Below are 27,920 nucleotides of genomic sequence, written 5' to 3' on the forward strand. Positions count from 1 at the left end.
CAAATTCGACACTCTGACCTCCATACAAAAAGCTCCTCACTTCGTGGACAGATTTTGGGCGGAGTAAAACCTCCCGCTTCGCTTAACCGAACTTCAGTGGGGTGACGTCAGAGTTGGGACGTCCCAATGATTCCGTTTAGACTTATCCTTTCTCGCTCGCGTGACGATGACCGCTTAATGCATGTTTTTAGTCTCTAGCTAGGGCGTTTGTCTTTTTTTTTTGTATACTGTGTTGTAAAGTATGACTGTATATTTTATATTTCTTTATAAAGAAAAAGTATCTAGCTAGCGACTACCAAACTAACTTGCAGCGTGAATGTGTGAAATATTCCATCTCATGACAACTTAACAGTTGACTGGAGTGGAGAGTGCAGCTAAAGAGGTTTGAAACCACTCTGGTGTACCTGTTTCTTAGTGGGTGTGATAACAGAATGGTATTACACATGGTGAGACAAACAGCAAACAAAGACACAAAGCAAAATACTCAGAAATATAAATGCAACAGAAAATTATCAACTTCTTGTTGTACACATATCCTTTATTTTTTGGACTATCATGAGAGAGATACCAGCAGTGACAGGACAGCAATAGTACCGGACACAAGGAAAAATATATTAATTTACCATTCAAATATTTCAGTTCATCAACTTCAGCACAAAGGTTTTAAAATCCTTCATAAAAATAGCCAAAGTCTCTACAAAATGGATTATATTCTAATCTAAGATATACTACAAATCTAACAAATGCCACTCAGAAATAACATGAAGATGCAGATGTGGCTGGCTATCTGTCCTTGTTGCAACGGAGATCCGTTGTCAGGGGGTCATGCTGAATGGTTTGGTGCAGCATGAGAGCAAGTAGACCTGCCCTGTTGGTCATAGCAGTCCTCATGTTGCGCTCCTGCTCAAAGAGCTCATCTAGTTTGTACCACTGTTCACAAATACATTTTGGGAGAAAAGCAAGGTGTAATGATTAATATACTAAAACAATCTTTGAAATCAACTGTTCTTTAAAATTCACTTTCATGATCATATCAACTACCATTTATGAAGGCCAATAATATGTTTGTTATAACCAGGGTCTTAGTCAATTTCATTTCAAGTTAGCTAAAATCAAGAGATGAACTGGAATTCTGGGATCTATCTGATTAGAATCTCCAGGAATTCCAATGGAATTGACCCCAACCCTGGTGAAGTGTCCTAAAATAAGAGATTGATGTGGTGCATTCCACTACTAACCACTCGGACACGCTCCAGGTCCACCTCAGCTCTTCTGAGCTTCTCCCAGTTGTAGTGCTTATTACATTTGCGCTTAGAAACCCTGCAGTATTCTCCCGTCACCTCAAACACATTACGGACCAGAGGACAGCCGCACACCTCATCCCCTGGGACCTACCCACAAAACAAGAGAAGGGCAAGAGAAGCCAAGATACAAATCATAAGTCAAACAGCAGGACAATTAGTGTGCTTTATGCTTTATGACAAAGTTATTTGGATTTGACTTGCCAATCATCACTGACCTTTGGGTCCCTGGAATGCTCTGGGCACAAGACCTGAAGCCTCTTGCAGTAGGTCTTGCTCTGGGGGTTGTAAACGTCGCAGAAGAGTCTTGTTGCTCTGAGAAAACAAAAAGTACATAGAATACCTTGGTGAAACAATATGGAAACATAAAGAAAGCAACAAAGTCCACTTCTAGCAAACCCATTCAAAGTGCTTGACTCTCTTACCCTTCGATCTTAGTTGGGTACATGGAACCAAATGAAGTCTGGCTCTCATACTGTCAATGCAAAAGAGAGAGAAATACAGAATGTTATCAGTTTACAAGAGTACACTTTTCCTTTGTCCTTTTGGAAGGAGTGCATATTTGCAACTTATATATTCTTATTGCTAGTACTCTATATTAAGTGTTCATTCTGTACGTTTCATCTTCTCCCCATATAGGATGTTGCAGCAACTGCAAGCAGACACTTATCAGGCAAGTGCACTGCAGTCAGGATGTATACCACAAACTGTCAGAACCAAGATCAGAGAAGCTAAATAGGAAGTCTGTCTAAAGCAGGGGTGTCAAACGTACGGCCCGCGGGCCGGATCAGGCCCGCAAACGGGTTTAATCCGGCCCGCGAGATGATTTAAAAAAATGTAAAAAATAATAATATTTTTTTATTTTTTATTGTATTTTTAGGTATAAAAATGCTCTGCAATTTTTCAATAAAATAAACTGCTGTTCCAATTGCGTCCACTGGATGGCGCAATAGCAATTGTGTTAAGCAAGCAAACTGTTTATACCGGGGCAGAGCAAGTAGGTCAAGCACGTGCAGCCAATGAGCTACTTTGTTTTGCCCGCGATATTTATTACAGCTTCTACTTTTAACATTATGTGCTTTGGCACCCTCATTGCCCCAATATGTCTCTGTCAAAAAAGAGAAAAGTGGACGCAGAGTGCAGAGTGTTCCAAGAAAAATTGTCATCCTATTTAATCACGGAATTGAATGGGAAAGCTGTATGTTTGGTGTGTTCAGAGCATGTTGCAGTGCTGAAAGAATATAACCTTCGTCGCCACTATGTGAGTCTTCATGCCGACAAATATGACAACTTTCAAGGACAGCGGAGATGAGAGAAGGTGAATGAACTGTTGGCGGGTCTGAAGAAACAGCAGTCTGTGTTTACTCACAGCCGAGACATCAGTGACGCTGCAGTGAAAGCTAGCTACCTCATTGCTAATGAAATCGCAGTGGCTTCAAAACCATTTAGTGAGGGTGAATTTGTAAAAACATGCATGATGAAGGCAGCGGAGATTGTGTGCCCTGAAAAGCGGCAGGCTTTTGCAAATATCAGCCTGACAAGAAACACAGTTGCAGACAGGATTTCTGATCTTTCAGTGGATTTGGACAGCCAGTTGAAGCAAAAAGTAAAGTCATTTATTGCGTTTTCGGTTGCAATTGATGAAAGCACGGACATTACAGATGTTGCACAACTGGCCATTTTTTCATCCGCGGAGTTGATGACACATTGACCGTCACCGAGGAGTTCGTGGAGTTGGTGCCGATGACAGATACAACGACAGCAGCTGATATTTTTACCGCACTCGTCGGCGCGCTGGACAGGGTCGGAGTGGACTGGTCCCACGCTGTCAGCCTGGCTACAGATGGTGCGCCCTCAATGATCGGGAAAAAAGCAGGCGTTGTGACAAAGTTCAGAGAGAAAGTGCAATCTGCAAATGGAGGATGTGATTTTTTGACTTTTCACTGTATTTTGCACCAGGAGGCTTTGTGTTGCAAGTCATTAAAGATGGATAACGTCATGAAGGTGGTCATCCAAACTGTTAATTTCATCCGATCCAGAAGCCTGAATCACCGTCAGTTTGACAGCCTTCTCAGAGAGAAAGACCACATCTATGGCCTGCCATACCACACTGAGGTAAGATGGTTAAGCCGAGGTGCTGTGCTGAGGCGTTTCTTTGATTTACGAGAAGAAATTGAACAGTTCATGGAAGAAAAGGGCAAACCAGTGTTAGAATTTCATTCCGCAGAATGGATGCCGGACCTTGCATTTATGGTGGATGTTACAGAGCACCTGAATAACTTGAACAAACAGCTGCAAGGGCGCAACAAAGTTGTCACGCAGTATTATGACAGCATACGTTCTTTCAAGTTGAAGCTGTCATTGTGGGAGACGCAACTTGCCGGTGGTGATGCAGCTCACTTCCCCTGTCTGAAAAATGTGTGCGCGACCCAACATGTGGCAGACATGAAGCGGTTCAAAGATAAAATAACTGGACTGTTACGGGAGTTTGAGCAACGCTTTCAGATTTATGTTTATATGTTGATGTGCTATTGTTTTTAATTGATTTTATTTTATTTGTATATTTAACCTATTCTTGACTGTGGTTCTTGCACTTGTTTGGGGAACAGGATTTCATTATTTTTTATCTACATTTCTGCCTGAGAAATGACACCCTGATATAGTTCTGTGATCTGTGATATACTTCTGTGAATCACTGAGGCATTGTGTGTTTGTGTGTTCTTTGTCCTCAGAACTTTCAAATAACTTGAGGTGTTTTATGATTAATAGTGATGTTGTGCTTTTGGACACTGTCCTCAGGCTCCAGCTTTATGTTTATATGTTTTTATGTTGATGTGCTATTGTTTTTAATTGATTTTATTTTATTTGTATATTTAACCTATTCTTGACTCTGTGGTTCTTGCACTTGTTTGGGGAACAGGATTTCATTATTTTTATCTACATTTCTGCCTGAGAAATGACACCCTGATATAGTTCTGTGATCTGTGAAACAGTTCTGTTAATCACTGAGGCATTGTGTGTTTGTGTGTTCTTTTTCTTTAGAATTTTCAAATAAACTTGACATGTTTTATGATTAATAGTGATGTTGTGCTTGTACTATTTTGGACACACTGTCCTCAGGCTCCAGCTTTATGTTGTATGTTGATCGTATTAAAACAAAGAAAACAATCTGAAGTTGTTGTTTTTAAGTTATATATATATACCATGATTTTTCCGGTCCGGCCCACTTGGGAATAGATTTTCCTCCATGTGGCCCCTGAGCTAAAATGAGTTTGACACCCCTGGTCTAAAGCCTGTTGCATGCTTCCCAGTCAAAACCTTTAACGCACATATTATGATGACATTGTTACCTTTTTGTTTGTTTTGGTGTTCAGCAGGGTTTTCTTCGTCTTTTTCGCGCACACAAAACTGTTTAAGGCAAGTCGAAGTTCGGTAGCCGAAGTCTACACTCCTTCGTCGGTGATTGGTAAACAGTAGGGGTGGGAACTATGGACGGGATTCTTCAATTAAGTGTTTACTGTCATTCAACTAGAGATGAGGGCAGCTAGGCCCTACTGTCTGCTGTGCACTACTAGTTTTCATGCACACTTTCCCACTTGAGAAATACTGCACCAAACATCTTAGCTAAATGTAAAAGACTTCCTCTGCAAAAAAAATTAAAATGGGGCCTACCGAGTGGCGCAGCGGTCTAAGGCAATGCATTGCAGTGTTTGAGGCTTCACTACAGATCCGGGTTCAATCTCTGGCTGTGTCGCAGCCAGCTGCGACCGGGAGACCAATGAGGCGGCACACAATTGGCCCAGCGTCGTCCAGGTTAGGTTTGGCTGGCTGGGATGTCCTTGTCCCATCGCGCTCTAGCGACTCCTGTGGTGGGCCGGGTGCATGCACGCTGACACGGTCGGCAGTTGTACGGTGCTTCCTCCGACACATTGGTGCGGCTGGCTTCCGGGTTAAGCGAGCAGTGGGTTAAGCGAGCAGTGTGTCAAGAAGCAGTGCGGCTTGCAGGGTCGTGTTTCGGAGGACACATGACTCTCGACCTTAGCCTCTCCCGAGTCCGTACGGGAGTTCCAGCGATGGGACAAGACTGTAACTACCAATTGGATATCACGAAAATTGGGGAGAAAAAGGGGTAAAAACTACAACAACAACAAAAAAACAAAGATAAATAAATTTAAAAAACACTTTAAAATGATTTACAGATTTCTTGATTTATCTTAGATTAATTCTTAGACTATTTTGAGGATTGTTTCTGGCCATGTTGTTGCTAAGGTGGCTCAAGAGGGAAAAACAACAGTAATATTGCCGAAGGTCTTTAGGGAGTATGTGAGCACAGACGTTCGCATGGCCTAGTCAAGTTCTGCAAGGAGCAAACCGAAACTATGTATGCGGAAGTCTTTACTACATACAAGAAAATGGCTGCAGTCTGAAACCCTGTCCCGCTAAGCTAACTGAGTTAGAGGGAAGGTGTGAAAGGAAGGATACGTCAAAGCATTTTTGGGGTTGGCTCAACATCTACAGGCTCACCTTAGCATAACATCTCTCCATGTGTCGCAGTGCCACCTTTGGGTTGATAGGGTGACTGCAGGACACACAGAAAATCAGCAGATCTGTTTCTTCATTATCCCCTTCATTCGTCTGAAACAGGAACCAAAAAAACAACAATAGAATAACTATAAATAAACAGAAAGCCCCTGAAACATTTGAACCCAAACAGGCAAAACATATCTCTAGCTGAGGAGCTTCGACCCCACTGGATAAATACTGCAGTGGCTCACCTCCTCATCCTGCTGGACCACCTGCTGCTTGGCCTTGGCAATGATGCCCTCCAGCTCGTGGAAGCGTTTCTCCATGTCGGTGAGGCGCATGCGGGCGTTCTGCTGATCTTTCCGGATCCGCTCCAGTTGCTTCTTGCCCTGCTCCTCAGCGACGCAGGGGCTCTGCTGCCACTGCTGGATACGCTGAGGGAGAATCTCAAAGATCCGGCTGCACAGACAGAAATACAAAGGGTTTTACAGGGTTTCTTACTGTTGCATGTGTCAGTGTTGTACTTTTGGTGTTCGTGCCCTTACTTGGCAGCCAGCTTTATGCCACATTCCTCTGAGCAGTATTTGGAGTTGGCTCGTGCTGCCTCCACACAGCTGGGCCCGAGGCACTGCCGCTGCCCTCCTCCATCGCTGGCATCGCCCTTATCGCTGTGCCTAAGTTTGTCCTTGTGCTTCTGCTTCTGTTTGTGCCGCCGTGATGCTTTCTGATGTCACAAAAACAAACCCCATTGCACACATATTATACTATCATGTAAAATCATTGCACTTTTATGTATTTTGTCACAACAGTAATATTCCCATGATGCCATAAAACACAAAAGCTGAAAGATTCAAATATTTGGTAGATGTGGACTGCATGGATTCAAGTATCAATAATCGTTGTGTGTCTGCAAGATCTAAAAATAAAGTTTGCTTACTTTCTTGTCAAATTTCTTTTCCCGTCTCTTCACATGCTTGACCTTAACAGCTTTCTTTCGCAGGACAGGGCTGAAGGGAGGCCCGTCATCCTCATCACTGAGCCATGGCTGGGTTGAACAGAAACAATAGATGAACCCACATTCAAAAGACTTGAAAATGTGCTATCCAAGCTAAAGAACAAAAGCAACAAGGACAATAATAAGGATTTATTTGTATTTTGAATGCATTTCAATTTGTTGTTGATAGATAAATGAGAAACTAGGCTGAACATTCTATTGTAATACCATGTATTCGTCGTATCCTGCCGCCTTGTACTTTTCATAGAGTTCTGCCTCACTATCGTAGTCATCTGAATATCGTCTTCGCCGGTGGTAGGAATTGTCCCTCCTTTCACGCAAATTAAACTCTTCATCCTTCACACGCAACATTTTCTGCAAAGAGAATAAGAGACATTATGTCACACAGTTTGCAAGACTACAACTGTTTTTTGACCAGTTGAAAATAAATTAGGAGGAAAAATAAGATTGATGGCATAGTCTCATTAGGAAACTCACCCTGGCTCGGACATCACACTGCCTAAATCGACACTTCTGTCTTATTTTGTTGGGACCCCCAAATTTCTTCATGTCCTTGCAGAAGTCGCATGTGGCGCAGTCCTCAGTCCTCAAGCAGGGTTCGCACTCCCCACACATACGAGCAGAGCGCTTAACCTGAGAAACACAGAAGAGACAAAGATACAGTGCCTTCAGAAAGTATTCACACCCCTTGACTTTTTCCACATTTTGTTGTGTAACAGACTGAATTTAAAATAGATTAAATTAAGATTTTTGTCACTGGCTTATACACAATACCCCATAATGTCAAAGTGGAAATATGTTTTTCTAAATTTTAACAAATTAATAAAAAATGAAAAGCTGAAATGTCTTGAGTCAACAGGTATTCAATCCCTTTGTTTAGGCAAGCCTAAATAAGTTCAGGAATAAAGATTTGCTTAAAACGTCACATAATAAGTTGCCAGTACTCACTCTGTGTGCAATAATAGTGTTCAACAATAATAGTGTTATCCCTTTGAGCATGATTAAGTTATTAATTAAACTTTGGATGGTGTATCAATACACCCAGTTACTACAAAGATACAGGCCTCCTTCCTAACTCCATTGCCAGAGAGGAAGGAAACAGCTCAGAGATTTCACCATGAGACCAATGGTGACTTTAAAACTGTTAGAGTTTAATGGCAGTGATAGGAGAAAACTGAGGATGGATCAACAACATTGTAGTTACTCCACAATACTGACCTAATTGACAGAGTGAAAAGACGGAAGCCTGTACAGAATAAATATTCCGCAACAAGGCACTAAAATAATACTGCAAAAAATGTGGCAAAGCGTTTTGTCCTGAATACAAAGTGTTATGTTTGGGGCAAATCCAATCCATTACTGAGTATCACTCTCCATATTTTCAAGCATAGTGGTGGCTGCATCATGTTATGGGTATGCTTGTAATCATTAAGGCCTGGGAGTTTTTCAGGATAAAAAATAAACGAATGGTTCCATCTGCTTTCCACCAGACACTGGGAGGTGAATTCACCTTTCAGCAGGACAATAACCTAAAACACAAGGCCAAATCTACACAGGAGTTGCTTACCAAGAAGACAGTGAATGTTCTTGAGTAGCTGAGTTACAGTTAGACTTAAATTGACTTGAAAATCTATGGCAAGACCTGAAAATGGTTGTCTAGCAATGATCAACGTCCAACTTGACAGAGCCTGAACATTTTTTGAAAAGAACAATGGGCAAATGTTGCAGAATCCAGGTGTGGAAAGCTATTAGAGACATACCCATGAAGACTCAAAGCTGTAATTCTTGCCAACGGGGTGTTAATACTTAGATATCTGTATTTCATTTTCAATAAATGTGCGAAAATGTATAAAAACATGTTTTCACTGTCATTATGGGGTATTGTGTGTAGATGGGTGAGAGAAACATTTTATTTGATCCATTTTGAATTCGGGCTATAACACAACAAAATGTGGAATAAGTCAAAGAGTATGAATCCTTTCTGAAGGCACTGTATGTTTGCCAACAGAGTAGTTCCAAAGACGCACAACTGTAGAGATACATTGAAAGAAAGTGGGGACATAACATTTAGATGTAAAATAACTAACCTTTGATCCACGGCGCTTTTCAGATTTATAATCTGGAGTGCTGTTCTGTCTTTCAAAATGTATCTCTGGCTCTCTCTGGCTCTTCTTTGGACGGTATTTTATCTCCAATGATGGGTTTTTGTCTAATCAAAAGCAACAGACATTGTGTAAGTTTAGAAAGCACATGTGACAAGTACCCAATGTGAATGATAGTGAATGGTAAACAATTAAAACCTCACCTTGGCACTGCAGGCAGTACCACTGCCTAATAGCTTTTGCCATCTTCTCTGTGAGATTGATGCAGTTACCATGAAACCACTCATTGCAATTGTCACAACCACTACAAGAAAAACAGATGTGAGCCCCATGAAACCAAGGTTAATGTTTCAAAGTCATTTTATGATTACTTTTATGATCATCTGATTAAACTCACATCATGAAGCAATTGATGTCAGGTTTTCGACAAATGCAGTACACTGGTGCATTCTCCCCCTCCATACTGCTCTCAAGCCCCGGAACAGGCTCGAAGTCTGACACTTCACTGTCCTGGAAGAGATAAACATCAGAAGATCATAATCATTTGCCAATCAGATTGTGATTGCCTGTGATATTTGCTTATTGATTTCTCCCGCCGGTGTGGCATCTGTTGTCAAACTGAGAAAGCTGTTCTGACTTTGTGGCTGTGTTATCTAGTAAATATCTAATTTCCTGGTTGCCTAATCCTACACTGTTCACTATTTATGTGAGAAAACAAGCACTGAATAGTGTAGTGCAGGGGTGTCAAACTCATTCCATGGAGGGCCTCATGTCTGCAGGCCTTTGGTTTTTCCCTTTCAATTAAGACCTAGACAACCAGGTGAGGGGAGTTAACTAATTAGTGACCTTAATTACCAATCAAGTACAAGGGAGGAGTGAAAACACACAGACACTCGGCCCTCTGTGGAATGAGTTTGACACGTGGTGTAGGGAATCATTGTACCATCTAAAATCGCTGTGAAATATATTCAATAACAAATAATATTTTTTTTTTACAGCTGTTTGAAGCTGGTGGACCAAAACTAAAGTTAACTTTCAGTTTTGGACCACCAGCTTCAAACAGCGGTTTTGGTGTACCAGCAAAATATACACTTACTGTAAGCAGTTTAGAAAAGTTGCACCCGGCTGTATTTTGAGAAACACCGTAAATGTGAAATGGAATAGTCCAATGGAAACGCGAGCGCAAGGTGAGAGGATGCGTCGTAGCCGAGGCGGTGTGTGAAAACAGCCGGGTGCAACTTTGCTAAACTGCGCACAGTAAGTGTATATTTTGTATTTTAAAGATTATTTCTCGTTTATATGAAAAGTTCCAAAGGTGTCCAAAACCGTATCGCAAGTGAGGCGTATTTGCGTTTAGACCAGGGGTGTCAAACGTACGGCCCGCGGGCCGGATCAGGCCCGCAAACGGGTTTAATCCGGCCCGCGAGATGATTAAAAAAAAAATAATAATATTTGTAAAGTATAAATGCAATTTTTCTATAAAATAAACTGCTGTTCCAATTGCGTCCACTGGATGGCGCAATAGCAATTGTGTTAAGCAAGCAAACTGTTTATACCGGGGCAGAGCAAGTAGGTCAAGCACGTGCAGCCAATGAGCTACTTTGTTTTGCCCGCGATATTTATTACGGCTTCTACTTTTAACATTATGTGCTTTGGCACCCTCATTGCCCCAATATGTCTCTGTCAAAAAAGAGAAAAGTGGACGCAGAGTGCAGAGTGTTCCAAGAAAAATTGTCATCCTATTTAATCACGGAATTGAATGGGAAAGCTGTATGTTTGGTGTGTTCAGAGCATGTTGCAGTGCTGAAAGAATATAACCTTCGTCGCCACTATGTGAGTCTTCATGCCGACAAATATGACAACTTCCAAGGACAGCGGAGATGAGAGAAGGTGAATGAACTGTTGGCGGGTCTGAAGAAACAGCAGTCTGTGTTTACTCACAGCCGAGACATCAGTGACGCTGCAGTGAAAGCTAGCTACCTCATTGCTAATGAAATCGCAGTGGCTTCAAAACCATTTAGTGAGGGTGAATTTGTAAAAACATGCATGATGAAGGCAGCGGAGATTGTGTGCCCTGAAAAGCGGCAGGCTTTTGCAAATATCAGCCTGACAAGAAACACAGTTGCAGACAGGATTTCCGATCTTTCAGTGGATTTGGACAGCCAGTTGAAGCAAAAAGTAAAGTCATTTATTGCGTTTTCGGTTGCAATTGATGAAAGCACGGACATTACAGATGTTGCACAACTGGCCATTTTTTCATCCGCGGAGTTGATGACACATTGACCGTCACCGAGGAGTTCGTGGAGTTGGTGCCGATGACAGATCGGAGCTGGACAGGGTCGGAGTGGACTGGTCCCGCGCTGTCAGCCTGGCTACAGATGGTGCGCCCTCAATGATCGGGAAAAAAGCAGGCGTTGTGACAAAGTTCAGAGAGAAAGTGCAATCTGCAAATGGAGGACGTGATTTTTTGACTTTTCACTGTATTTTGCACCAGGAGGCTTTGTGTTGCAAGTCATTAAAGATGGATAACGTCATGAAGGTGGTCATCCAAACTGTTAATTTCATCCGATCCAGAAGCCTGAATCACCGTCAGTTTGACAGCCTTCTCAGAGAGAAAGACCACATCTATGGCCTGCCATACCACACTGAGGTAAGATGGTTAAGCCGAGGTGCTGTGCTGAGGCGTTTCTTTGATTTACGAGAAGAAATTGAACAGTTCATGGAAGAAAAGGGCAAACCAGTGTTAGAATTTCATTCCGCAGAATGGATGCCGGACCTTGCATTTATGGTGGATGTTACAGAGCACCTGAATAACTTGAACAAACAGCTGCAAGGGCGCAACAAAGTTGTCACGCAGTATTATGACAGCATACGTTCTTTCAAGTTGAAGCTGTCATTGTGGGAGACGCAACTTGCCGGTGGTGATGCAGCTCACTTCCCCTGTCTGAAAAATGTGTGCGCGACCCAACATGTGGCAGACATGAAGCGGTTCAAAGATAAAATAACTGGACTGTTACGGGAGTTTGAGCAACGCTTTCAGATTTATGTTTTTATGTTGATGTGCTATTGTTTTTAATAGATTTGATTTGATTTGTATATTTAACCTATTCTTGACACTGTGGTTCTTGCACTTGTTTGGGGAACAGGATTTCATTATTTTTATCTACATTTCTGCCTGAGAAATGACACCCTGATATAGTTCTGTGATCTGTGAAACAGTTCTGTTAATCACTGAGGCATTGTGTGTTTGTGTGTTCTTTTTCTTTAGAATTTAAATAAACTTGACGTGTTTTATGATTAATAGTGATGTTGTGCTTGTACTATTTTGGACACACTGTCCTCAGGCTCCAGCTTTATGTTGTATGTTGATCGTATTGAAACAAAGAAAACAATCTGAAGTTGTTGTTTTTAAGTTATATATACACCATGATTTTTCTGGTCCGGCCCACTTGGGAATATATTTTCCTCCATGTGGCCCCTGAGCTAAAATGAGTTTGACACCCCTGGTTTAGACAGAGCGTTGGGATTAAATAGAGCGCCAGAATTGTAGTTCACATGGAGCCAGATGTGGCCCGTATCATCAGCTGAGAACCCAGCTGGGTATACCCCCCTTGAGTTCGAGAGCTATAGCTAAACTAGCTAGTACTGGAGGTCAACTTGATGGGCTATTGAAAGCATTGTACATTTATTTTCAACCAACCTTTAGTTGCCGATACTTTCTTCATTCTTGATTTGGAAGGCACGGGTGTCTTATAGACGTCTGTTTCCAGTTGCAGGTGGAACTCCAATAACCAGAGAATATTCCGGAAAATATTAAATCCACTTTTTGCACGGAGTTCCCTCATCATTTTAGCTGCCGGATATCTCGCAAACAACCCAAACAAAGATTTACACACATACGAGAAGCCATTTCTCACGCAATATAAAAAGTGGATCAACTTTTTTTCTGAATATTTTCAATTTTTTGGGGTTCCCCCTGAAACTGGAAACAGAAGTTTATAAGACACCAGTGCCTTCCAAATCAAGAATCAAGAAAGTATAGCCAACTAAAGGTTGGATGAAAATACATGTACCATGCTTTCAATGGACCATAGGATAGACCCCCAGAGTACAAGCTAGCTGCCCCAGTTTGTGTGTTAGAGATGTTGACGATGAGTATGACGTGTCTCCAGGACGCTGAGCAACTATATTCATTTACTCCCGTTACTGCCGGTATTTACTTCCAAAAAAGGTCTAAATAATAGTTTACAAGCAACCGAAAAAAATGCCTCTTCGGCACCTCCAATGTACTGAGCTGTTGTAGACTTCCGAATCTGTGCGTGGCAGTAATTGGTGATTTACATTGTAGGTGCCGAATAGGCATTTTTTCAGTTGCTTGAACATAGGGCTGTGGCAGTAATTTAATAACCGTGTAACTGACGGTTATGGATGAAACCATTTAAGTAGGCCTACATTCATTTTACGATTTATTTTTATTAACTTTATTTTAATGTAGATAAACTTAACCTAATAGCGGGAGTGTTTACTAATGATTATAAGCAAAAAAATACAGCTAACTTAGTCTGTCTATTAAATTTTCTACATCTCCTCCTCTTTCCAACTTTCTTTTGATGCAAGAACAGCTAATCACTAGATGTAGATGCAGGGATGTAGAGTGCTATAGGCAAAGGCACTTCAGTAAAATACATTGTTTGATGTGTGGACTTTCTTTGATACAATGCTCGTTTTCATTGTAAATAAAAAAAAAATGTTTCAAAAAAGGTAGTATGTGTCTGACTATTCATTAATGATTCAACAGCAGTCGACAAAGTTGTTCTGGCTCTGAGGCCTATAATGCGCTAATGTTGTGTCAAATGGACATTTTTACATTTACATTTTAGTCATTTAGCAGACGCTCTTATCCAGGGCGACTTACAGTTAGTGAGTGCATACATTTTTTTATATTTTTTTATACTGGAATCGAACCCACAACCCTGGCGTTGCAAATGCCATGCTCTACCAACTGAGCTACATCCCTGCCGGCCATTCCCTCCCCTACCCTGGACGACGCTGGGCCAATTGTGCGCCGTCCCATGGGTCTCCCGGTCGCGGCAGGCTACGACAGAGCCTGGATTCGAACCAGGATCTTTAGTGGCACAGCTAGCACTGCGATGCAGTGCCTTAGACCACTGCGCCACTCGGGAGGATGGACAATACGCCAATCCTCTCCAACCTGGCACGGTATAATTTGATACGGAATTTCTTAATTTAGACGAATCAACGCTGATCAGGCCCGGTCCTGGCCGATATGCTGCCCTAGATGAGAAACATATTTTGCCACCCTCCTATCCCTGCAAAGTAGAATAGTAGCCTAGGCTATTCAGTGTGGAATCAAAATGTATGTCACATGCGTCAAATACAAAAGGTGTAGACCTTACCGTGAAATGCTTACTTACAAGTCCTTAACCAACAATGCAGAATTTCTTTTACACTAAGAAAATATTTGCACAACATTTTTTGCTATAAAATAACGAAGCCATACACAGGGGGTAGCGGTACCGAGTCAATGTACAGGTTAGACAAGGTAATTGAGGTAATATGTACATGTAGGTAGGGGTAAAGTGACTATGCATAGACAAACAGTGAGTAGCAGCAGCGTAAAAAAGGGGGTCAATGCAAATAGTCTGGGTAGCCATTTGATTAACTGTTTAGCAGTCTTATGGCTTTGGGGTAGAAGCTGTTAAGGAGCATTTTGGACCTAGACTTGGCGGTCCGGTATCACTTGCCGTGTGGTAGCAGAAAGAACAGTGTATGACTAGGGTGGCTGGAGTCTGACAATTGTTAGGGCCTTCCTCTGACACAGCCTGGTATAGAGGTCCTGGATGGCAGGAAGCTTGGCCCCAGTGATGTACTGGGCCGTACGCACTACACTCTGTAGCACCTTGCGGTCGGATGCCGAGCAGTTGCCATACCAAGCCGTGATGCAACCTGTCAGGACGCTCTCGATGGTGCAGCTGTAGAACTTCTTGAGGATCTGAGGACCCATGCCAAATATTTTCTGTCTCCTGAGGGGGAATAGGCATTGTCGTGCCCTCTTCATGACTGTCTTGGTGTGTTTGGACCATGATAGTTTGTTAGTGATGTGGACGCCAAGGAACTTGAAGCTCTCAACCCGCTCCACTACAGCCCCGTCGATGTGAATAGGGGCGTGCTTTCATGTAGTCCACGATCAGCTCTTTTGTCTTGCTTACGTTGAGGGAGAGGTTGTTGTCCTGGCACCACACTGCCAGGTCTCTTACCTCATCCCTGTAGCCTGTCTCATCTGGGGGTGGCCCGTCAGAAAGTCCAGGATCCAGTTGCAGAGGGAGGCGTTTAGTCCCAGGGTCCTTAGCTTAGTGATGAGATTTGAGGGCACTATGGTGTTGAACTCTGAGCTGTAGTCAATAAACAGCATTCTCTCGTCGATGTTCCTTTTGTCCAGGTGTGAAAGGGCAGTGTGGAGTGCAATAGAGATTGCGTCATCTGTGGATCTGTTGGGACGGTGTGCGATTCGTAGTGGGTCTAAGGTTTCTGGGATGATGGTGTTGATGTGAGCCATGACCAGCCTTTCAAAGCACTTCCTGGCTACAGATGTGAGTGCATGGGGCGGTAGTCATTTAGGCCGGTTACCTTTTTTTTATTGGGCACAGGACTTTGGTGGTCTGCTTGAAACATGTAGGTATTACAGACTCGGTCAGGAAGAGGTTGAAAATGTCAGTGAAGACACTTGCCAGTTAGTCAGCGCATGCTCTCAGTACGCATCCTGGTAATCTGTCTGGCTGTGTGGCCTTGTGAATGTTGGAACAGCTGGTGCTCTCATGCATGGTTCAGGTTGCTTGCCTCGAAGAGAGCATAGAAGGCATTTAGCTCGTCTTGTAGGCTGCCGTCACTGGGCAACTCGCGGCTGGGTTTCCCTTTGTAATCCGTAATAGTTTGCAAGCCCTGCCACATTCGACGAGCGTCCGAGACGGTGTAGTAAGATTCAATCTTAGTCCTGTATTGACACTTTTCCTGTTTGATGATTAGTCAGAGAATAGCGGGATTTCCACCCAAGTGTCCCACCCTTGAACGCGGCAGCTTTAGCCTTTAGCTCAGTGCGGATGTTGCCTGTAATCCATGGCTCCTGGTTGGGATATGTACGTACGGTCACTGTGGGGACGACGTTGTCAATGTACTGTTTGATAAAGCCGGTCACTGATGTGGTGTACTCCTCAATGCCATAGATGAATCCCGGAACATATTCCAGTCTGTGCTAGAAAAACAGTCCTATAGCTTAGTATCCACGTCATCAGACCACTTCCGTATTGAGCGAGTCACTGGTACTTCCTGCTTGAGTTTTGGTTTGTAAGCAGGAGGATAGAATTATGGTAAGATTTGCTAAATGGAGGGCGAGGGAGAGCTTTCTACGCGTCTCTGTTTGTGCAGTAAAGGTGGTCTAGAGTTTTTTTCCCCTCTGGGTTGCACATGTGACAGATTTAAGTTTTCCTGCATTAAAGTCCCCGGCCACTAGGAGCGCCGCTTCTGGGTGAGTATTCTCTTGTTTGCTTATGGCCTTATACAGCTAGTTGAGTGCGGTCTTAGTGCCTGCTTCGGTTTGTGGTGGTAAATAGACAGCCATGAAAAATATAGATGAAAACTCTTGGTAAGTAGTGTGGTCTACACCTTATCATGAGGTACTCTACCTCAGGCGAGCAAAACCTTGAGACTTCCTTAATATTAGAGATCGCGCACCAGCTGTTGTTGACAAATACACAGACCACCACCCCTCGTCTTACCGGAGGTTGCTGTTCTGTCTTGCCAATGCACGGAAAACCCAGACAACTGTATATTATCCATGTCCTCGTTCAGCCACGACTCGGTGAAACAGAAGATATTACTGTTTTTATTGTCCTAATGGTAGGTAGTCTCGAACAGAGCTCATCCAGTTTATTCTCCAGTGATTGCACATTCGCCAGTAGGACGGATGGTAAAGGCGGACTATCCACTCGCCGCCGAATTCTCACCAAGCACCCAGATCTGCGCCCCCTTTATCGGCATCTTCTCTTCATGCGAAAGACAGGGATTTGGGCCTGGTCCGGGAGGAGCTGTAAATCTTTCACCTCCGAATTGTTAAAGAAAAATCTTCATCCAGCCCGAGGTGAGTAATGTCCAAAAGCTCTTTCGTCATAAGAGATGGTGGCAGAAACATTATGTACAAAAAATAAAAATAAATAATAGCACAATTGGTTAGGAGCCTGTAAAACGGCAGCCATCCCCTCTGGCGCCATTATGCACTCCCTTTCCCTTTTATGAATGCCCAGGGTCGACATTATGGGCGGGCTTTAGGGGCCTGGCCCGTCCTATCATATCTCCTTGCCCATAGAAATAAAATATTGAAATATTGATAATTTATTTGACCGAGACAAACGCCAACAGAAAGACACATTAATATCAGTTAAAGCATTCGAGAGAGTGAAACAGCGCCCCTCTGTCTCTGTATGTGTACAGTCGTGGTCAAAAGATTTGAGAATGACACAAAGTGGCGCAGTGGTCTAAGGCACTGCATGGCAGTGCTAGCTGTGCCACTAGAGATCCTGGTTCGAGTCCAGGCTCTGTTGCAGCCGGCCGCAACCGGGAGACCCATTGGCGGCGCACAATTGGTCCAGCGTCGTCCAAGGTAGGGGAGGGTTTGGCCTGCAGGGATGTGGGTTCATAATGTATGCACTCACTAACTGTAAGTCGCTCTGGATAAGAGCATCTGCTAAATGACTAAAATGTAAGTATTGGTCTTCACAAAGTTCGCTGCTTCAGTGTTATGAGATATTTTTGTCAGATGTTACTATGGTATACTCAAGTATAATTACAAGCATTCCATAAGTGTCAAAGGCTTTTATTGACAATTACATTACGTTTATGCAAAGAGTCAATATTTGCAGTGTTGACCCTTCTTTTTCAAGACCTCTGCAATCCGCCCTGGCATGCTGTCAATTAACTTCTGGGCCACATCCTGACTGATGGCAGCCCATTCTTGCATAATCAATGCTTGGAGTTGGTCAGAATTTGTGGGTTTTTGTTTGTCCACCCGCCTCTTGAGGATCGACCACAAGTTCTCAATAGGATTAAGGTCTGGGGAGTTTCCTGGCCATGGACCCAAATTGTCAATGTTTTGTTCCCCGAGCAACTTAGTTATCACTTTTGCCTTATGGCAAGGTGCTCCATCATGCTGGAAAAGGCATTGTTCGTCACCAAACTGTTCTTGGATGGTTGGGAGAAGTTGCTCTCAGAGGATGTGTTGGTACCATTCTTTATTCATGGCTGTGTTCTTAGGCAAAATTGTGAGTGAGCCCACTCCCTTGGATGAGAAGCAACCCCACACATGAATGGTCTCAGGATGTTTTACTGTTGGCATGACACAGGACTGATGGTAGTGCTCACCTTGTCTTCTCCGGACAAGCTTTTTTCCGGATGCCCCAAATAATCGTGAAGGGGATTCAGAGAAAATTACTTTACTCCAGTCCTCAGCAGTCCAATCCCTGTACCTTTTGCAGAATATCAGTCTGTCCCTGATGTTTTTCCTGGAGTGAAGTGGCTTCCTCGCTGCCCTTCTTGACACCAGGCCATCCTCCAAAAGTATTCGCCTCACTGTGTGTGCAGATGCACTCACACCTGCCTGCTGCCATTCCTGAGCAAGCTCTGCACTGGTCGTTTCCCAATCCCGCAGCTGAATCAACTTTAGGAGACGGTCCTGGCGCTTGCTGGACTTTCTTGGGCGCCCTGAAGCCTTCTTCACAACAATTGAACCTCTCTCCTTGAAGTTCTTGATGATCCGATAAATGGTTGATTTAGGTGCAATCTTACTAGCAGCAATATCCTTGCCTGTGAAGCCCTTTTTGTGCAAAGCAATGATGACGGCACGTGTTTCCTTGCAGGTAAACATGGTTAACAGAGGAAGAACAATGATTTCAAGCACCACCCTCCATTTAAAGTTCATGCTCTACAACATTCGGAGAGTACGACCCTGCCTTACACAGGAAGCGGCACAGGTCCTAATCCAGGCACTTCTGTCTGGATTACTGCAACTCGCTGTTGGCTGGGCTCCCTGCCTGTGCCATTAAACCCCTACAACTCATCCAGAATGCCGCAGCCCGTCTGGTGGTCAACCTTCCCAAGTTCTCTCACGTCACCCCGCTCCTCCGCACACTCCACTGGCTTCCAGTTGAAGCTCGCATCTGCTACAAGACCATGGTGCTTGCCTACGGAGCTGTGAGGGGAACGGCACCTCCGTACCTTCAGGCTCTGATCAGTCCCTACACCCAAACGAGGGCATTGCGTTCATCCACCTCTGGCCTGCTGGCTCCCCTACCTCTGCGGAAGCATAGTTCCCGCTCAGCACAGTCAAAACTGTTCGCTGCTCTGGCACCCCAATGGTGGAACAAGCTCCCTCACGACGCCATGACAGCGGAGTCACTCACCACCTTCCGGAGACATTTGAAACCCCATCTCTTTAAGGAATACCTGGGATAGGATAAAGTAATCCTTCTACCCCAACCCCCCAAAAAAATTTTTAAAAAACATTGTAAAGTGGTTATCCCACTGGCTATAAGGTGAATGCACCTATTTGTGAGTCGCTCTGGATAAGAGCGTCTGCTAAATGACGTAAATGTAAATGTTAAAGCTTCCAGTCTGTTATTCTAACTCAATCAGCATGACAGAGTGATCTCCAGCCTTGTCCTCGTAGAAATGCAGTAGAAATGTTTTTTTGAGATTAAGTTCATTTTCATTGCAAAGAGGGACTTTGCAATTAATTGCAATTCATCTGATCACTCTTCATAACATTCTGGAGTATATGCAAATTGCCATCATAAAAACTGAGGCAGCAGACTTATTTATATTTGTTTCATTCTCAAAAACTTTGACCACGACTGTACACCATGTATCTGATGCTGCCGGACAAACAGAGTATGATATGTCATACTATTTCTGGCCAGACAGCATCAGATACATGGGCTACATATAGAGGGTGATATAAATTGAACAAAAATATAAACTCAACATACAACAATTTCAAAGATTTTACTGAGTTAGTTCACATATTGAAATCAGTCAATTGAAATAAATGCATTAGGCCCTAATCTATGGATTACACATGACTGGGAATACAGATATGCATCTGTTGGTCACAGATAGCTTTTTTTTTTAAGTAAGGGCTTGGATCAGAAAACCAGTCAGCATTTGGTGTGACCATTTGCCTCTAGCAGCGCAACACATCTCCTTCACCTAGAGTTGATCAGGCTGTTGATTGTGGCCTGTGGAATGTTGTCCCACGCCTCTTCAATGGCTGTGTGAAGTTGCTGGATATTGGCGGGAACTGGAATACACTGTCATACATGTCGATCCAGAGCATCCCAAACGCGCTCAATGGGTGACATGTCTGGTGACTATGCAGGTCATGGAAGAACTGGGACATTTTCAGCTTCCAGGAATTGTGTACAGATCTTTGCGACATGGGGCCATGCATTATGCTGAAACAGGAAGTGATGGCAGCGGATGAATGGTACAACAATGGGCCTCAGGGTCTCATCACGGTATCTCTGTGCATTCAAAATGCCATCGATAAAATACAAGTGTGTTCATTGTCTGTAGCTTATGCCTGCCCATACAATAACCCCACCGCCACCATGGGGCACTCTGTTCACAAAGTTGACATCAGCAAACAGCTTGCCCACACGACACCATACACATGGTCTGTGGTTGTAACGCAGGTTGGACGTACTGCCAGATTCTCTAAAACAACATCGACGGCGGCTTATGGTAGAGAAATTAACATTCAATTCCCTGGCAACAGCTCTGGTGGACAATCCTGCAGTGAGCATGCCAATTGCACACTCCCTCAAAACTTGAGACATCTGTGGCATTGTGTTGTGTGACAAAACTGAACATTTTAGAGTGGCCTTTTATTGTCCCCAGCACAAGGTGCACCAGTGTAATGATCATGCCATTTGCAGCTTCTTGATATGCCTCACCGGTCAGGTGGATGGATTATCTTGGCAAATGAGAAATGCTCACTAAGAGGGATGTAAACAAATTTGTGCACAACATTTGAGAGAAGTAAGCTTTTTGTGCGTATGGAAAATGTCAGGGATATTTTATTTCAGCTCATGAAAAATGGGACCAACACCTTACATGTTGCGTTTATATTTTTTTTCAGTATGTGTGTGAAGATGTGTCTTGAGTGTCATTTAAAATGTTGCATCAAGGAGATGAAGAGGGGTGTGTGTCTATGATATGATGTGTCTCTCTCCAGAATGTATGCATATGTTGGAAAGTGACATTGTCAATGTCTGATTGTCTTAAAGAGACAAGGAATACATGGGATAGGATAAAAGTAATCATTCTACCCTCCCCCCAAAATAATAATAAATATATATATATATATATATATATATATATATATATATAGTAAAGTCGTTGTCCCACTGGCTATCATAAGGTGAATGCACCAATTTGTAAGTCGCTCTGGATAAGAGCGTCTGCTAAATGACGAAAGTGTAAATGTAAAATGTCTTAACTCACCACATACACCACTAATAATTTGAGCTTCTCAGTCACAAGTAAATTAAGTCTGTTTTTTTAACATCCATTGAGAATGATAGTTCCTCAGTATTTGAAAAATCTTTCCAACACTGCAGGCCTTGATGATAAATCAACAAGCCTCGGTGTGAAAGACCAAAATATCATGATCCCACATATCCAGTGGCAACGTTATAAAAACAACTGCTGGCTGTCTCGAGCTCACTGGCACAGGAAACTCTGAGGGCGCGGAATAGGCTAGTTGATACAATGTTGCAAGTTCGCTAGTTAGCGACGGGCCGGACCGGACCCAGTGATGATTTGATACAATGTTGTACTTCACTAGCAATAGCTCAAGTCAATACAGATAGAAAGGGAGTAAAACAGGCGTAGTAGAGAGATTAATGTGATTGAAAGAAGCGGCATTTTCACCAGGATATTTTCTGCTGTTTTTATTTGTCGGCTTGCTGCATTGGCTATCTCGGAGTTCCTTCTTCTCATTTATTATAGCCGCCAATGGATCACAGTGTGTCCATAACTAGGATGGTGCTCTCGCCTTATTTTATTTTTTTGCACAGATACTGGGGCACATGTAGGTTTTTCAGCCATTACATTCGCCCCATGTACACTACAATTCCCGACACTGTTTAACGTTTTTTTTTTATTGGTCCGTGGGCCAGATGCCCATCCCTGGTTTAGACTAAGCCTCTGGGCTCTTAACAAAACACCCCGGGTCAGAAGATACTATCGTTGGGTAGGGCAAAGCTAGCTAGCTATACCGCTGGAGTTTCGATCTGATCGGCTAATCATGTTGTTTTTTAACTACCCTGATGGCAAACACAACATAAACATGCTAAATTGTGTAATATCTACTATTTTACTTACTGTCTACTCTACATCGAGTCGGACTAGTCTGCATAAAGAGACATTTGTTTATAAACAAATTCTTCCGCGTTCAAGAAGGCAAGTTAGCTAATATCCAGAGCCATATATTTGGATATATACATGGCTCTGGCTATATCTAGCTGGGTAGTTTTTAACTTGAGACATAACAGATTACTAACGCCGAACTAACAATAAAAGCTAACAAGCCAAAAGTCTTAAAGAAATAAGCAAGCTGTTTGCGTTTCCATTCATTGCGACTTGGGGGAGTCGGTACTGGCTAACTAGCTAGTTAGTTCATACCAATACATGGCACTTGATAATACCAGAGACAGAAAAGGAAGCGAGACACCCCACTCGCTGTTTTTTTCTGGTTCATTGCATTTATGCCTATGGACGACACACCCAGTTAAGTAGACCAGAACGTACCTTTTTTTTCAATTGTAAACAGCCAGGGTGCTGGCTAGCTACCTTAGCAAGGCAAAAGCACAAATCTATCTCAATGCTAGGCAACTAACCGTGAAATTCACATAAACCAAAACGCCTTTCTCTTTACTAATTTAGCTAACCAACATTACCATTTGCGATGTCTTTGCAATCCTCGATCAAACTTCAACGATAGTAAACAACTGCTCACGGTCACAATCTGGTTTGACGACGCCGGAAATCATCGGCGGAACTCGGATTGATTCGGTATCATCTTCTTCATGAGGTTTATCGGCGGTTGGCATCCAACGTTATGGTGCATTACCTCCACCTACAGTACTGGAGTGTGGGCCAGAGACAGGGAGAATCTAAATCCTACATTTTACATTTACATTTCAGTCATTTAGCAGACGCTCTTACCCAGAGCAACTTACAGTTAGTGAGTGCATACATTATTATTTGTATTTCTTTTTCATACTGGCCCCCCGTGGGAATCAAACCCACAACCCTGGCGTTGCAAACGCCATGCTCTACCAACTGAGCTACATCCTACCTACCAGCCCCGTTGCTCTTAAAAAAGATAAAATATTTGAGACTATATCTAATGACTATATCTACTCAATATCCCCTTCTCCCTCATACTAGATATCATCATCCTCTCCCTTTCCCTCTGATACTGCCCACACTGTAGCAATACATGCTCCACGGTCTGTTTCCTGACAATAATCACACTTTCCTGTTGGATGCTTTCCTATCACATTTATTGTCTTATTCAACTGGCTGTGTCTCACCATTAATCTTGTAAAAATAGCCTCCTCTCTTCTGTCCCTTCCTGCCGTCCTCCCCTTCCCGACTTTCCTCTGTACTTGAAATAAATGCCTTCCCTTATTATCTCTATTCCACTGCTCCTGCCATCTCTGCACCGTCACTGTATGTATGTATGTATGTATGTATATATATATGTATATATATATAAGTATTTTTGCCTCTGCCTTGCTCATTGAAACTTCAATGTCAACATCCCCACTACTAAGTGCTTGTTTAGCTAGTACATCTACTGCCTCGTTTCCCTCTACCCCCACATGGGCTGGGACCCAAGTAATTATTCTGTATACCCATCTTTTTAATCCTGCCATGGGTTTGTATGGATTCGGTATACAGCTGGCAAACCTTCTTCGATGAGGTTTAATGGCGGTTGGCATGCATTAAATGTTGCATTACCGCCACCTACTAGTCTGGAGTATAACTCCCTTATACTTCGCTTGAAAAAATAAAAAAATAAAAACTTTACAAAAAATACCCTAACATCTAACACTACACTCACAAAAAAATGTAATCTAAAAAACAAAAAATACCATACTCCGCTATTTAAATCTATTTAGTCCTACTTCAGGTCAACAGCCTGAAAGGATGGGACACCACCACATAACACACCCTGTAACTCTTCTGATGTCAAGTCTCGCACACCCAAACCAAATACCTATTTTCTGCGACTTACGTTCCATCCCTGCAGTACAGTTGATAGCCATTGCTATAAATGCCAAAAATCCAATCTTACTGAAACTTATATCACTTGTTGGTTTATCCCTATGTACTGGTACATATCTACTTCTCACACCACTCCTCTCAGGTCTGCCTAATTCTTTACTACTAATAAAATAAAATTTTAAAACCAGATGAATCCCTACTAACTTCTACCCCCCCTCCAAACTAAAAACCTCCCAAGCCCCCCATTCAGCATGTCAACAACCATTTCGGCAGTAGGATCTGTTACCCCCAATAACTATTTTGCTGTATCCTCAATAACCTTCAACCTGGCATTTCTGCTTTCCACAACCCGAGTCGTGTTGATAACATTTACATTACATTACATTTAAGTCATTTAGCAGACGCTCTTATCCAGAGCGACTTACAAATTGGTGCATTCACCCTATAGCCAGTGGGTTAACCCTTTTACAATTATATTTGATTTATTTCTCTTTTTTTGTAATTTAATTTTTCATTTTGGTCTTATTTTGTTTTATTTAATACATTTTTTTGTTATTTTAGTTATCCTTTTTCAATTTATTTTGTATTATAATATATATATATTTTATTTTATTTAATTTATTATTATATATATTTTTTTATATATAATTTATTTTTATTTATTTTTATTTGGGAGGGGATAGAAGGATTACTTCATCCTATCCCAGGTATTCCTTAAAGAGGTGGGGTTTCAAATGTCTCCGGAAGGTGGTGAGTGACTCCGCTGTCCTGGCGTCGTGAGGGAGCTTGTTCCACCATTGGGGTGCCAGAGCAGCGAACAGTTTTGACTGGGCTGAGCGGGAACTATGCTTCCGCAGAGGAAGGGGAGCCAGCAGGCCAGAGGTGGATGAACGCAATGCCCTCGTTTGGGTGTAGGGACTGATCAGAGCCTGAAGGTACGGAGGTGCCGTTCCCCTCACTGCTCCATAGGCAAGCACCATGGTCTTGTAACGGATGCGAGCTTCAACTGGAAGCCAGTGGAGTGTGCGGAGGAGGGGGGTGACGTGAGAGAACTTGGGAAGGTTGAACACCAGACGGGCTGCGGCATTCTGGATGAGTTGTAGGGGTTTAATGGCACAGGCAGGGAGCCCAGCCAACAGCGAGTTGCAGTAATCCAGACGGGAGATGACAAGTGCCTGGATTAGGACCTGTGCCGCTTCCTGTGTAAGGCAGGGTCGTACTCTCCGAATGTTGTAGAGCATGAAGCAGGGTCACGCCAAGGCTCTTCGCACTCTGGGAGGAGGACACAACGGAGTTGTCAACCGTGATGGCGAGATCATGGAACGGGCAGTCCTTCCCCGGGAGGAAGAGCAGCTCCGTCTTGCCAGGGTTCAGCTTGAGGTGATGATCCGTCATCCATACTGATATGTCGGCCAGACATGCAGAGATGCGATTCGCCACCTGGTTATCAGAAGGGGGAAAGGAGAAGATTAGTTGTGTATCGTCAGCGTAGCAATGATAGGAGAGGCCATGTGAGGATATGACAGAGCCAAGTGACTTGGTGTATAGGGAGAAAAGGAGAGGGCCTAGAACTGAGCCCTGGGGGACACCAGTGGTGAGAGCACGTGGTGCACCAGCCCCGACATTAGGTCCACTTAGTACAGGAGCAGCCATGGAAGCTCCACCAGTCCGCACTGTAGTTCCCCCAATCTGTCTTACAGCCTCTGCTCATGGCTGATTCTATATCACTGAGCCTCTCTAGCCTCTCTCTGCACCTGGCATCCACCAAATGCTGCACTATGTTCCCCAAAAAAATTACAACACTTAACCTTCACATTGCTCCTACATTCAACATAATCATGTTCCCCTCCACACTTGGCACATATTTTCTTTCCTTTACACTGAACAGCTACACATCACATTCTTTGGCATTTAAAACACTGCAATGGGGTTTGGACAAATTCTCTGATATTTAAACTAAGGAATCCTATCTGTACTTTTCCTGGCAAAAAAATGTCAAACCTCAGCAGCACTGATAAGCTTTCCCTTTTTTGACCCTCTTTTCTACTGATCAACCTTTTTGCCTCAATTACTCTGCCGCGCTTCACATTTTCTTTAATATCATCTATGGACATTGGTATTGGGACCCCAGTGATGACTCCACTCAACCTAGCATAAGCGCCGGGACATGCCTTTTAATATTCATCCCATTAAGCTTTTCCATTTTCAGAATCTTCCCTTGCTGAGCCTGGCTACCACAAAATATTAACAATCTACCATTTCCAATGAACCGGGCTAGTTTGACTTCTCCTCTCTCTTTCTCTATGGCATTGGTTAGTCAGATAGGGTGTAAATGAGGCCCTGTGGTCTCAACAAACGCCATCACCACTTTCCACTCCGACACACTATTACTCTTGCTTCCTACCTTGGTCCTCTTTATGCTTTCTTTACTAGACACTCCACTGCTTTCTGTATCATGATCTCTCTTCTTCCTATGTCTTTCAACTACCGACCATTCCGGTCCTCGACCCTCATCCTCCCACTCCATACCATCAGAACTGACACCCATAGTGTTCGCATTCCAGCACAGCTCTTCCTTCCAACCTTTTCTCCATTTCATCTGCACTACTCACTGCCATTTCCAACCAACTCCATCAAACCAACAATCACACTTCCTTCTTCCTCCATCCAGTGGGTGGTTCTTCTTCTTCTTCTTCTTCTTCTTCTTTGAGGTTTATTGGCAGACTACAACCGATAAGGTCTATTTGCCGCCACCTCCTGTACGGGGTAGTTAACTATTTAAAAAAAATCCATTGCAGGAAAGGGGGGGGGGGGGGGGGGGGGGAGAGACATCATAGAAAAATAGACACATTAAAAAACCATCCCACTCCTTCAGTCACAGTCCACTTTGAATCACATCCCAACAGGCTCAGGGGCCTGTGAAGGTGGAACATTCTTCGACAGGATTCCTTGCAAGGCCTCAGCTGTAAAACATTGAGTCCTAAAAAACGTTCAGCTGCACTCACAATGACGCCAATTTTCTCAGATTTCTTCTCTGTTTACGCTGTTCAGTTTATGACCATTGCAATAAACGATACAAAGTCCACCTTTTTAACATGCATTATATTTGGATCCCTCAGATGCCTAGAAACATTCACTGGTGCAGGTTCTACTACCATTGCATTTTCAACGGTACTCACTCCTTTGACTCTTCTCATCGCCTCTAGATAGGAGATACGCTGGCCAGCCCTTACTCTTGTCACCTAGTCTATTTCACCCTAACAGGGCAATCCGGAAATTCGTGTGCATGTTCGAAACCACAATTGCAACATACAGTATAAACTCCTCTGGCACTCAATCATTTTCCATCTGCATACACTTGCCACATGACCAATTATTTTGCACTTATGACACTGAAGGGGTTTATGCATGAAAGTTCTTAAAAAGCCACTGAACATGCCGATTGGCACGTCTGTTTTTCTGTTGCTCATTAGAAAAACGAGATTTCAGTCTTGGATGTGCGTTTCCTGACCGATTCTGCGTTTGGTTAATGATGTTTGTCCCCCATGAGACACTAGACGCGGAAGCCCATTTCCCTTCTTTAAAATCCCTAGAATGAATCTAAGGTAACTCAAG

At 43.2% G+C, this 27,920-nt stretch overlaps 1 protein-coding gene across 1 annotated transcript; it reads right to left on the reverse strand.

The window, feature by feature from the left end:
* Nucleotides 1-522: 522 nt before the first annotated feature.
* LOC311133181 (CXXC-type zinc finger protein 1-like) lies at nt 523-23,056 on the reverse strand. The gene is made up of 14 exons (XM_084166626.1): nt 22,970-23,056; nt 9,340-9,452; nt 9,146-9,246; nt 8,928-9,049; nt 7,318-7,473; nt 7,048-7,194; nt 6,763-6,870; nt 6,371-6,549; nt 6,077-6,284; nt 5,826-5,936; nt 1,727-1,776; nt 1,520-1,616; nt 1,239-1,391; nt 523-930 (listed from the first exon to the last, which is right to left on the reverse strand). Exons 1-14 carry the CDS (start codon nt 22,970-22,972, stop codon nt 784-786), a joined length of 1,695 nt encoding a protein of 564 aa, XP_084022752.1. The 5' UTR covers nt 22,973-23,056; the 3' UTR covers nt 523-783.
* Nucleotides 23,057-27,920: the final 4,864 nt, after the last annotated feature.

Source organism: Coregonus lavaretus (assembly GCF_964263955.1).
Source record: "Coregonus lavaretus genome assembly, chromosome: 8".
Taxonomy (NCBI): domain Eukaryota; kingdom Metazoa; phylum Chordata; class Actinopteri; order Salmoniformes; family Salmonidae; genus Coregonus; species Coregonus lavaretus.

Bases quoted from the DNA above. Each gene is read 5' to 3' on its own strand.
- LOC311133181 (XM_084166626.1), bottom strand. The intron at 1,777-5,825 runs GTGAGCCTGTAG...TTGCATTGACAG, and splicing joins TGGAGAGATGTTATGCTAAG to TATGAGAGCCAGACTTCATT. The intron at 1,617-1,726 runs GTAAGAGAGTCA...TTGTTTTCTCAG, and splicing joins TACCCAACTAAGATCGAAGG to AGCAACAAGACTCTTCTGCG.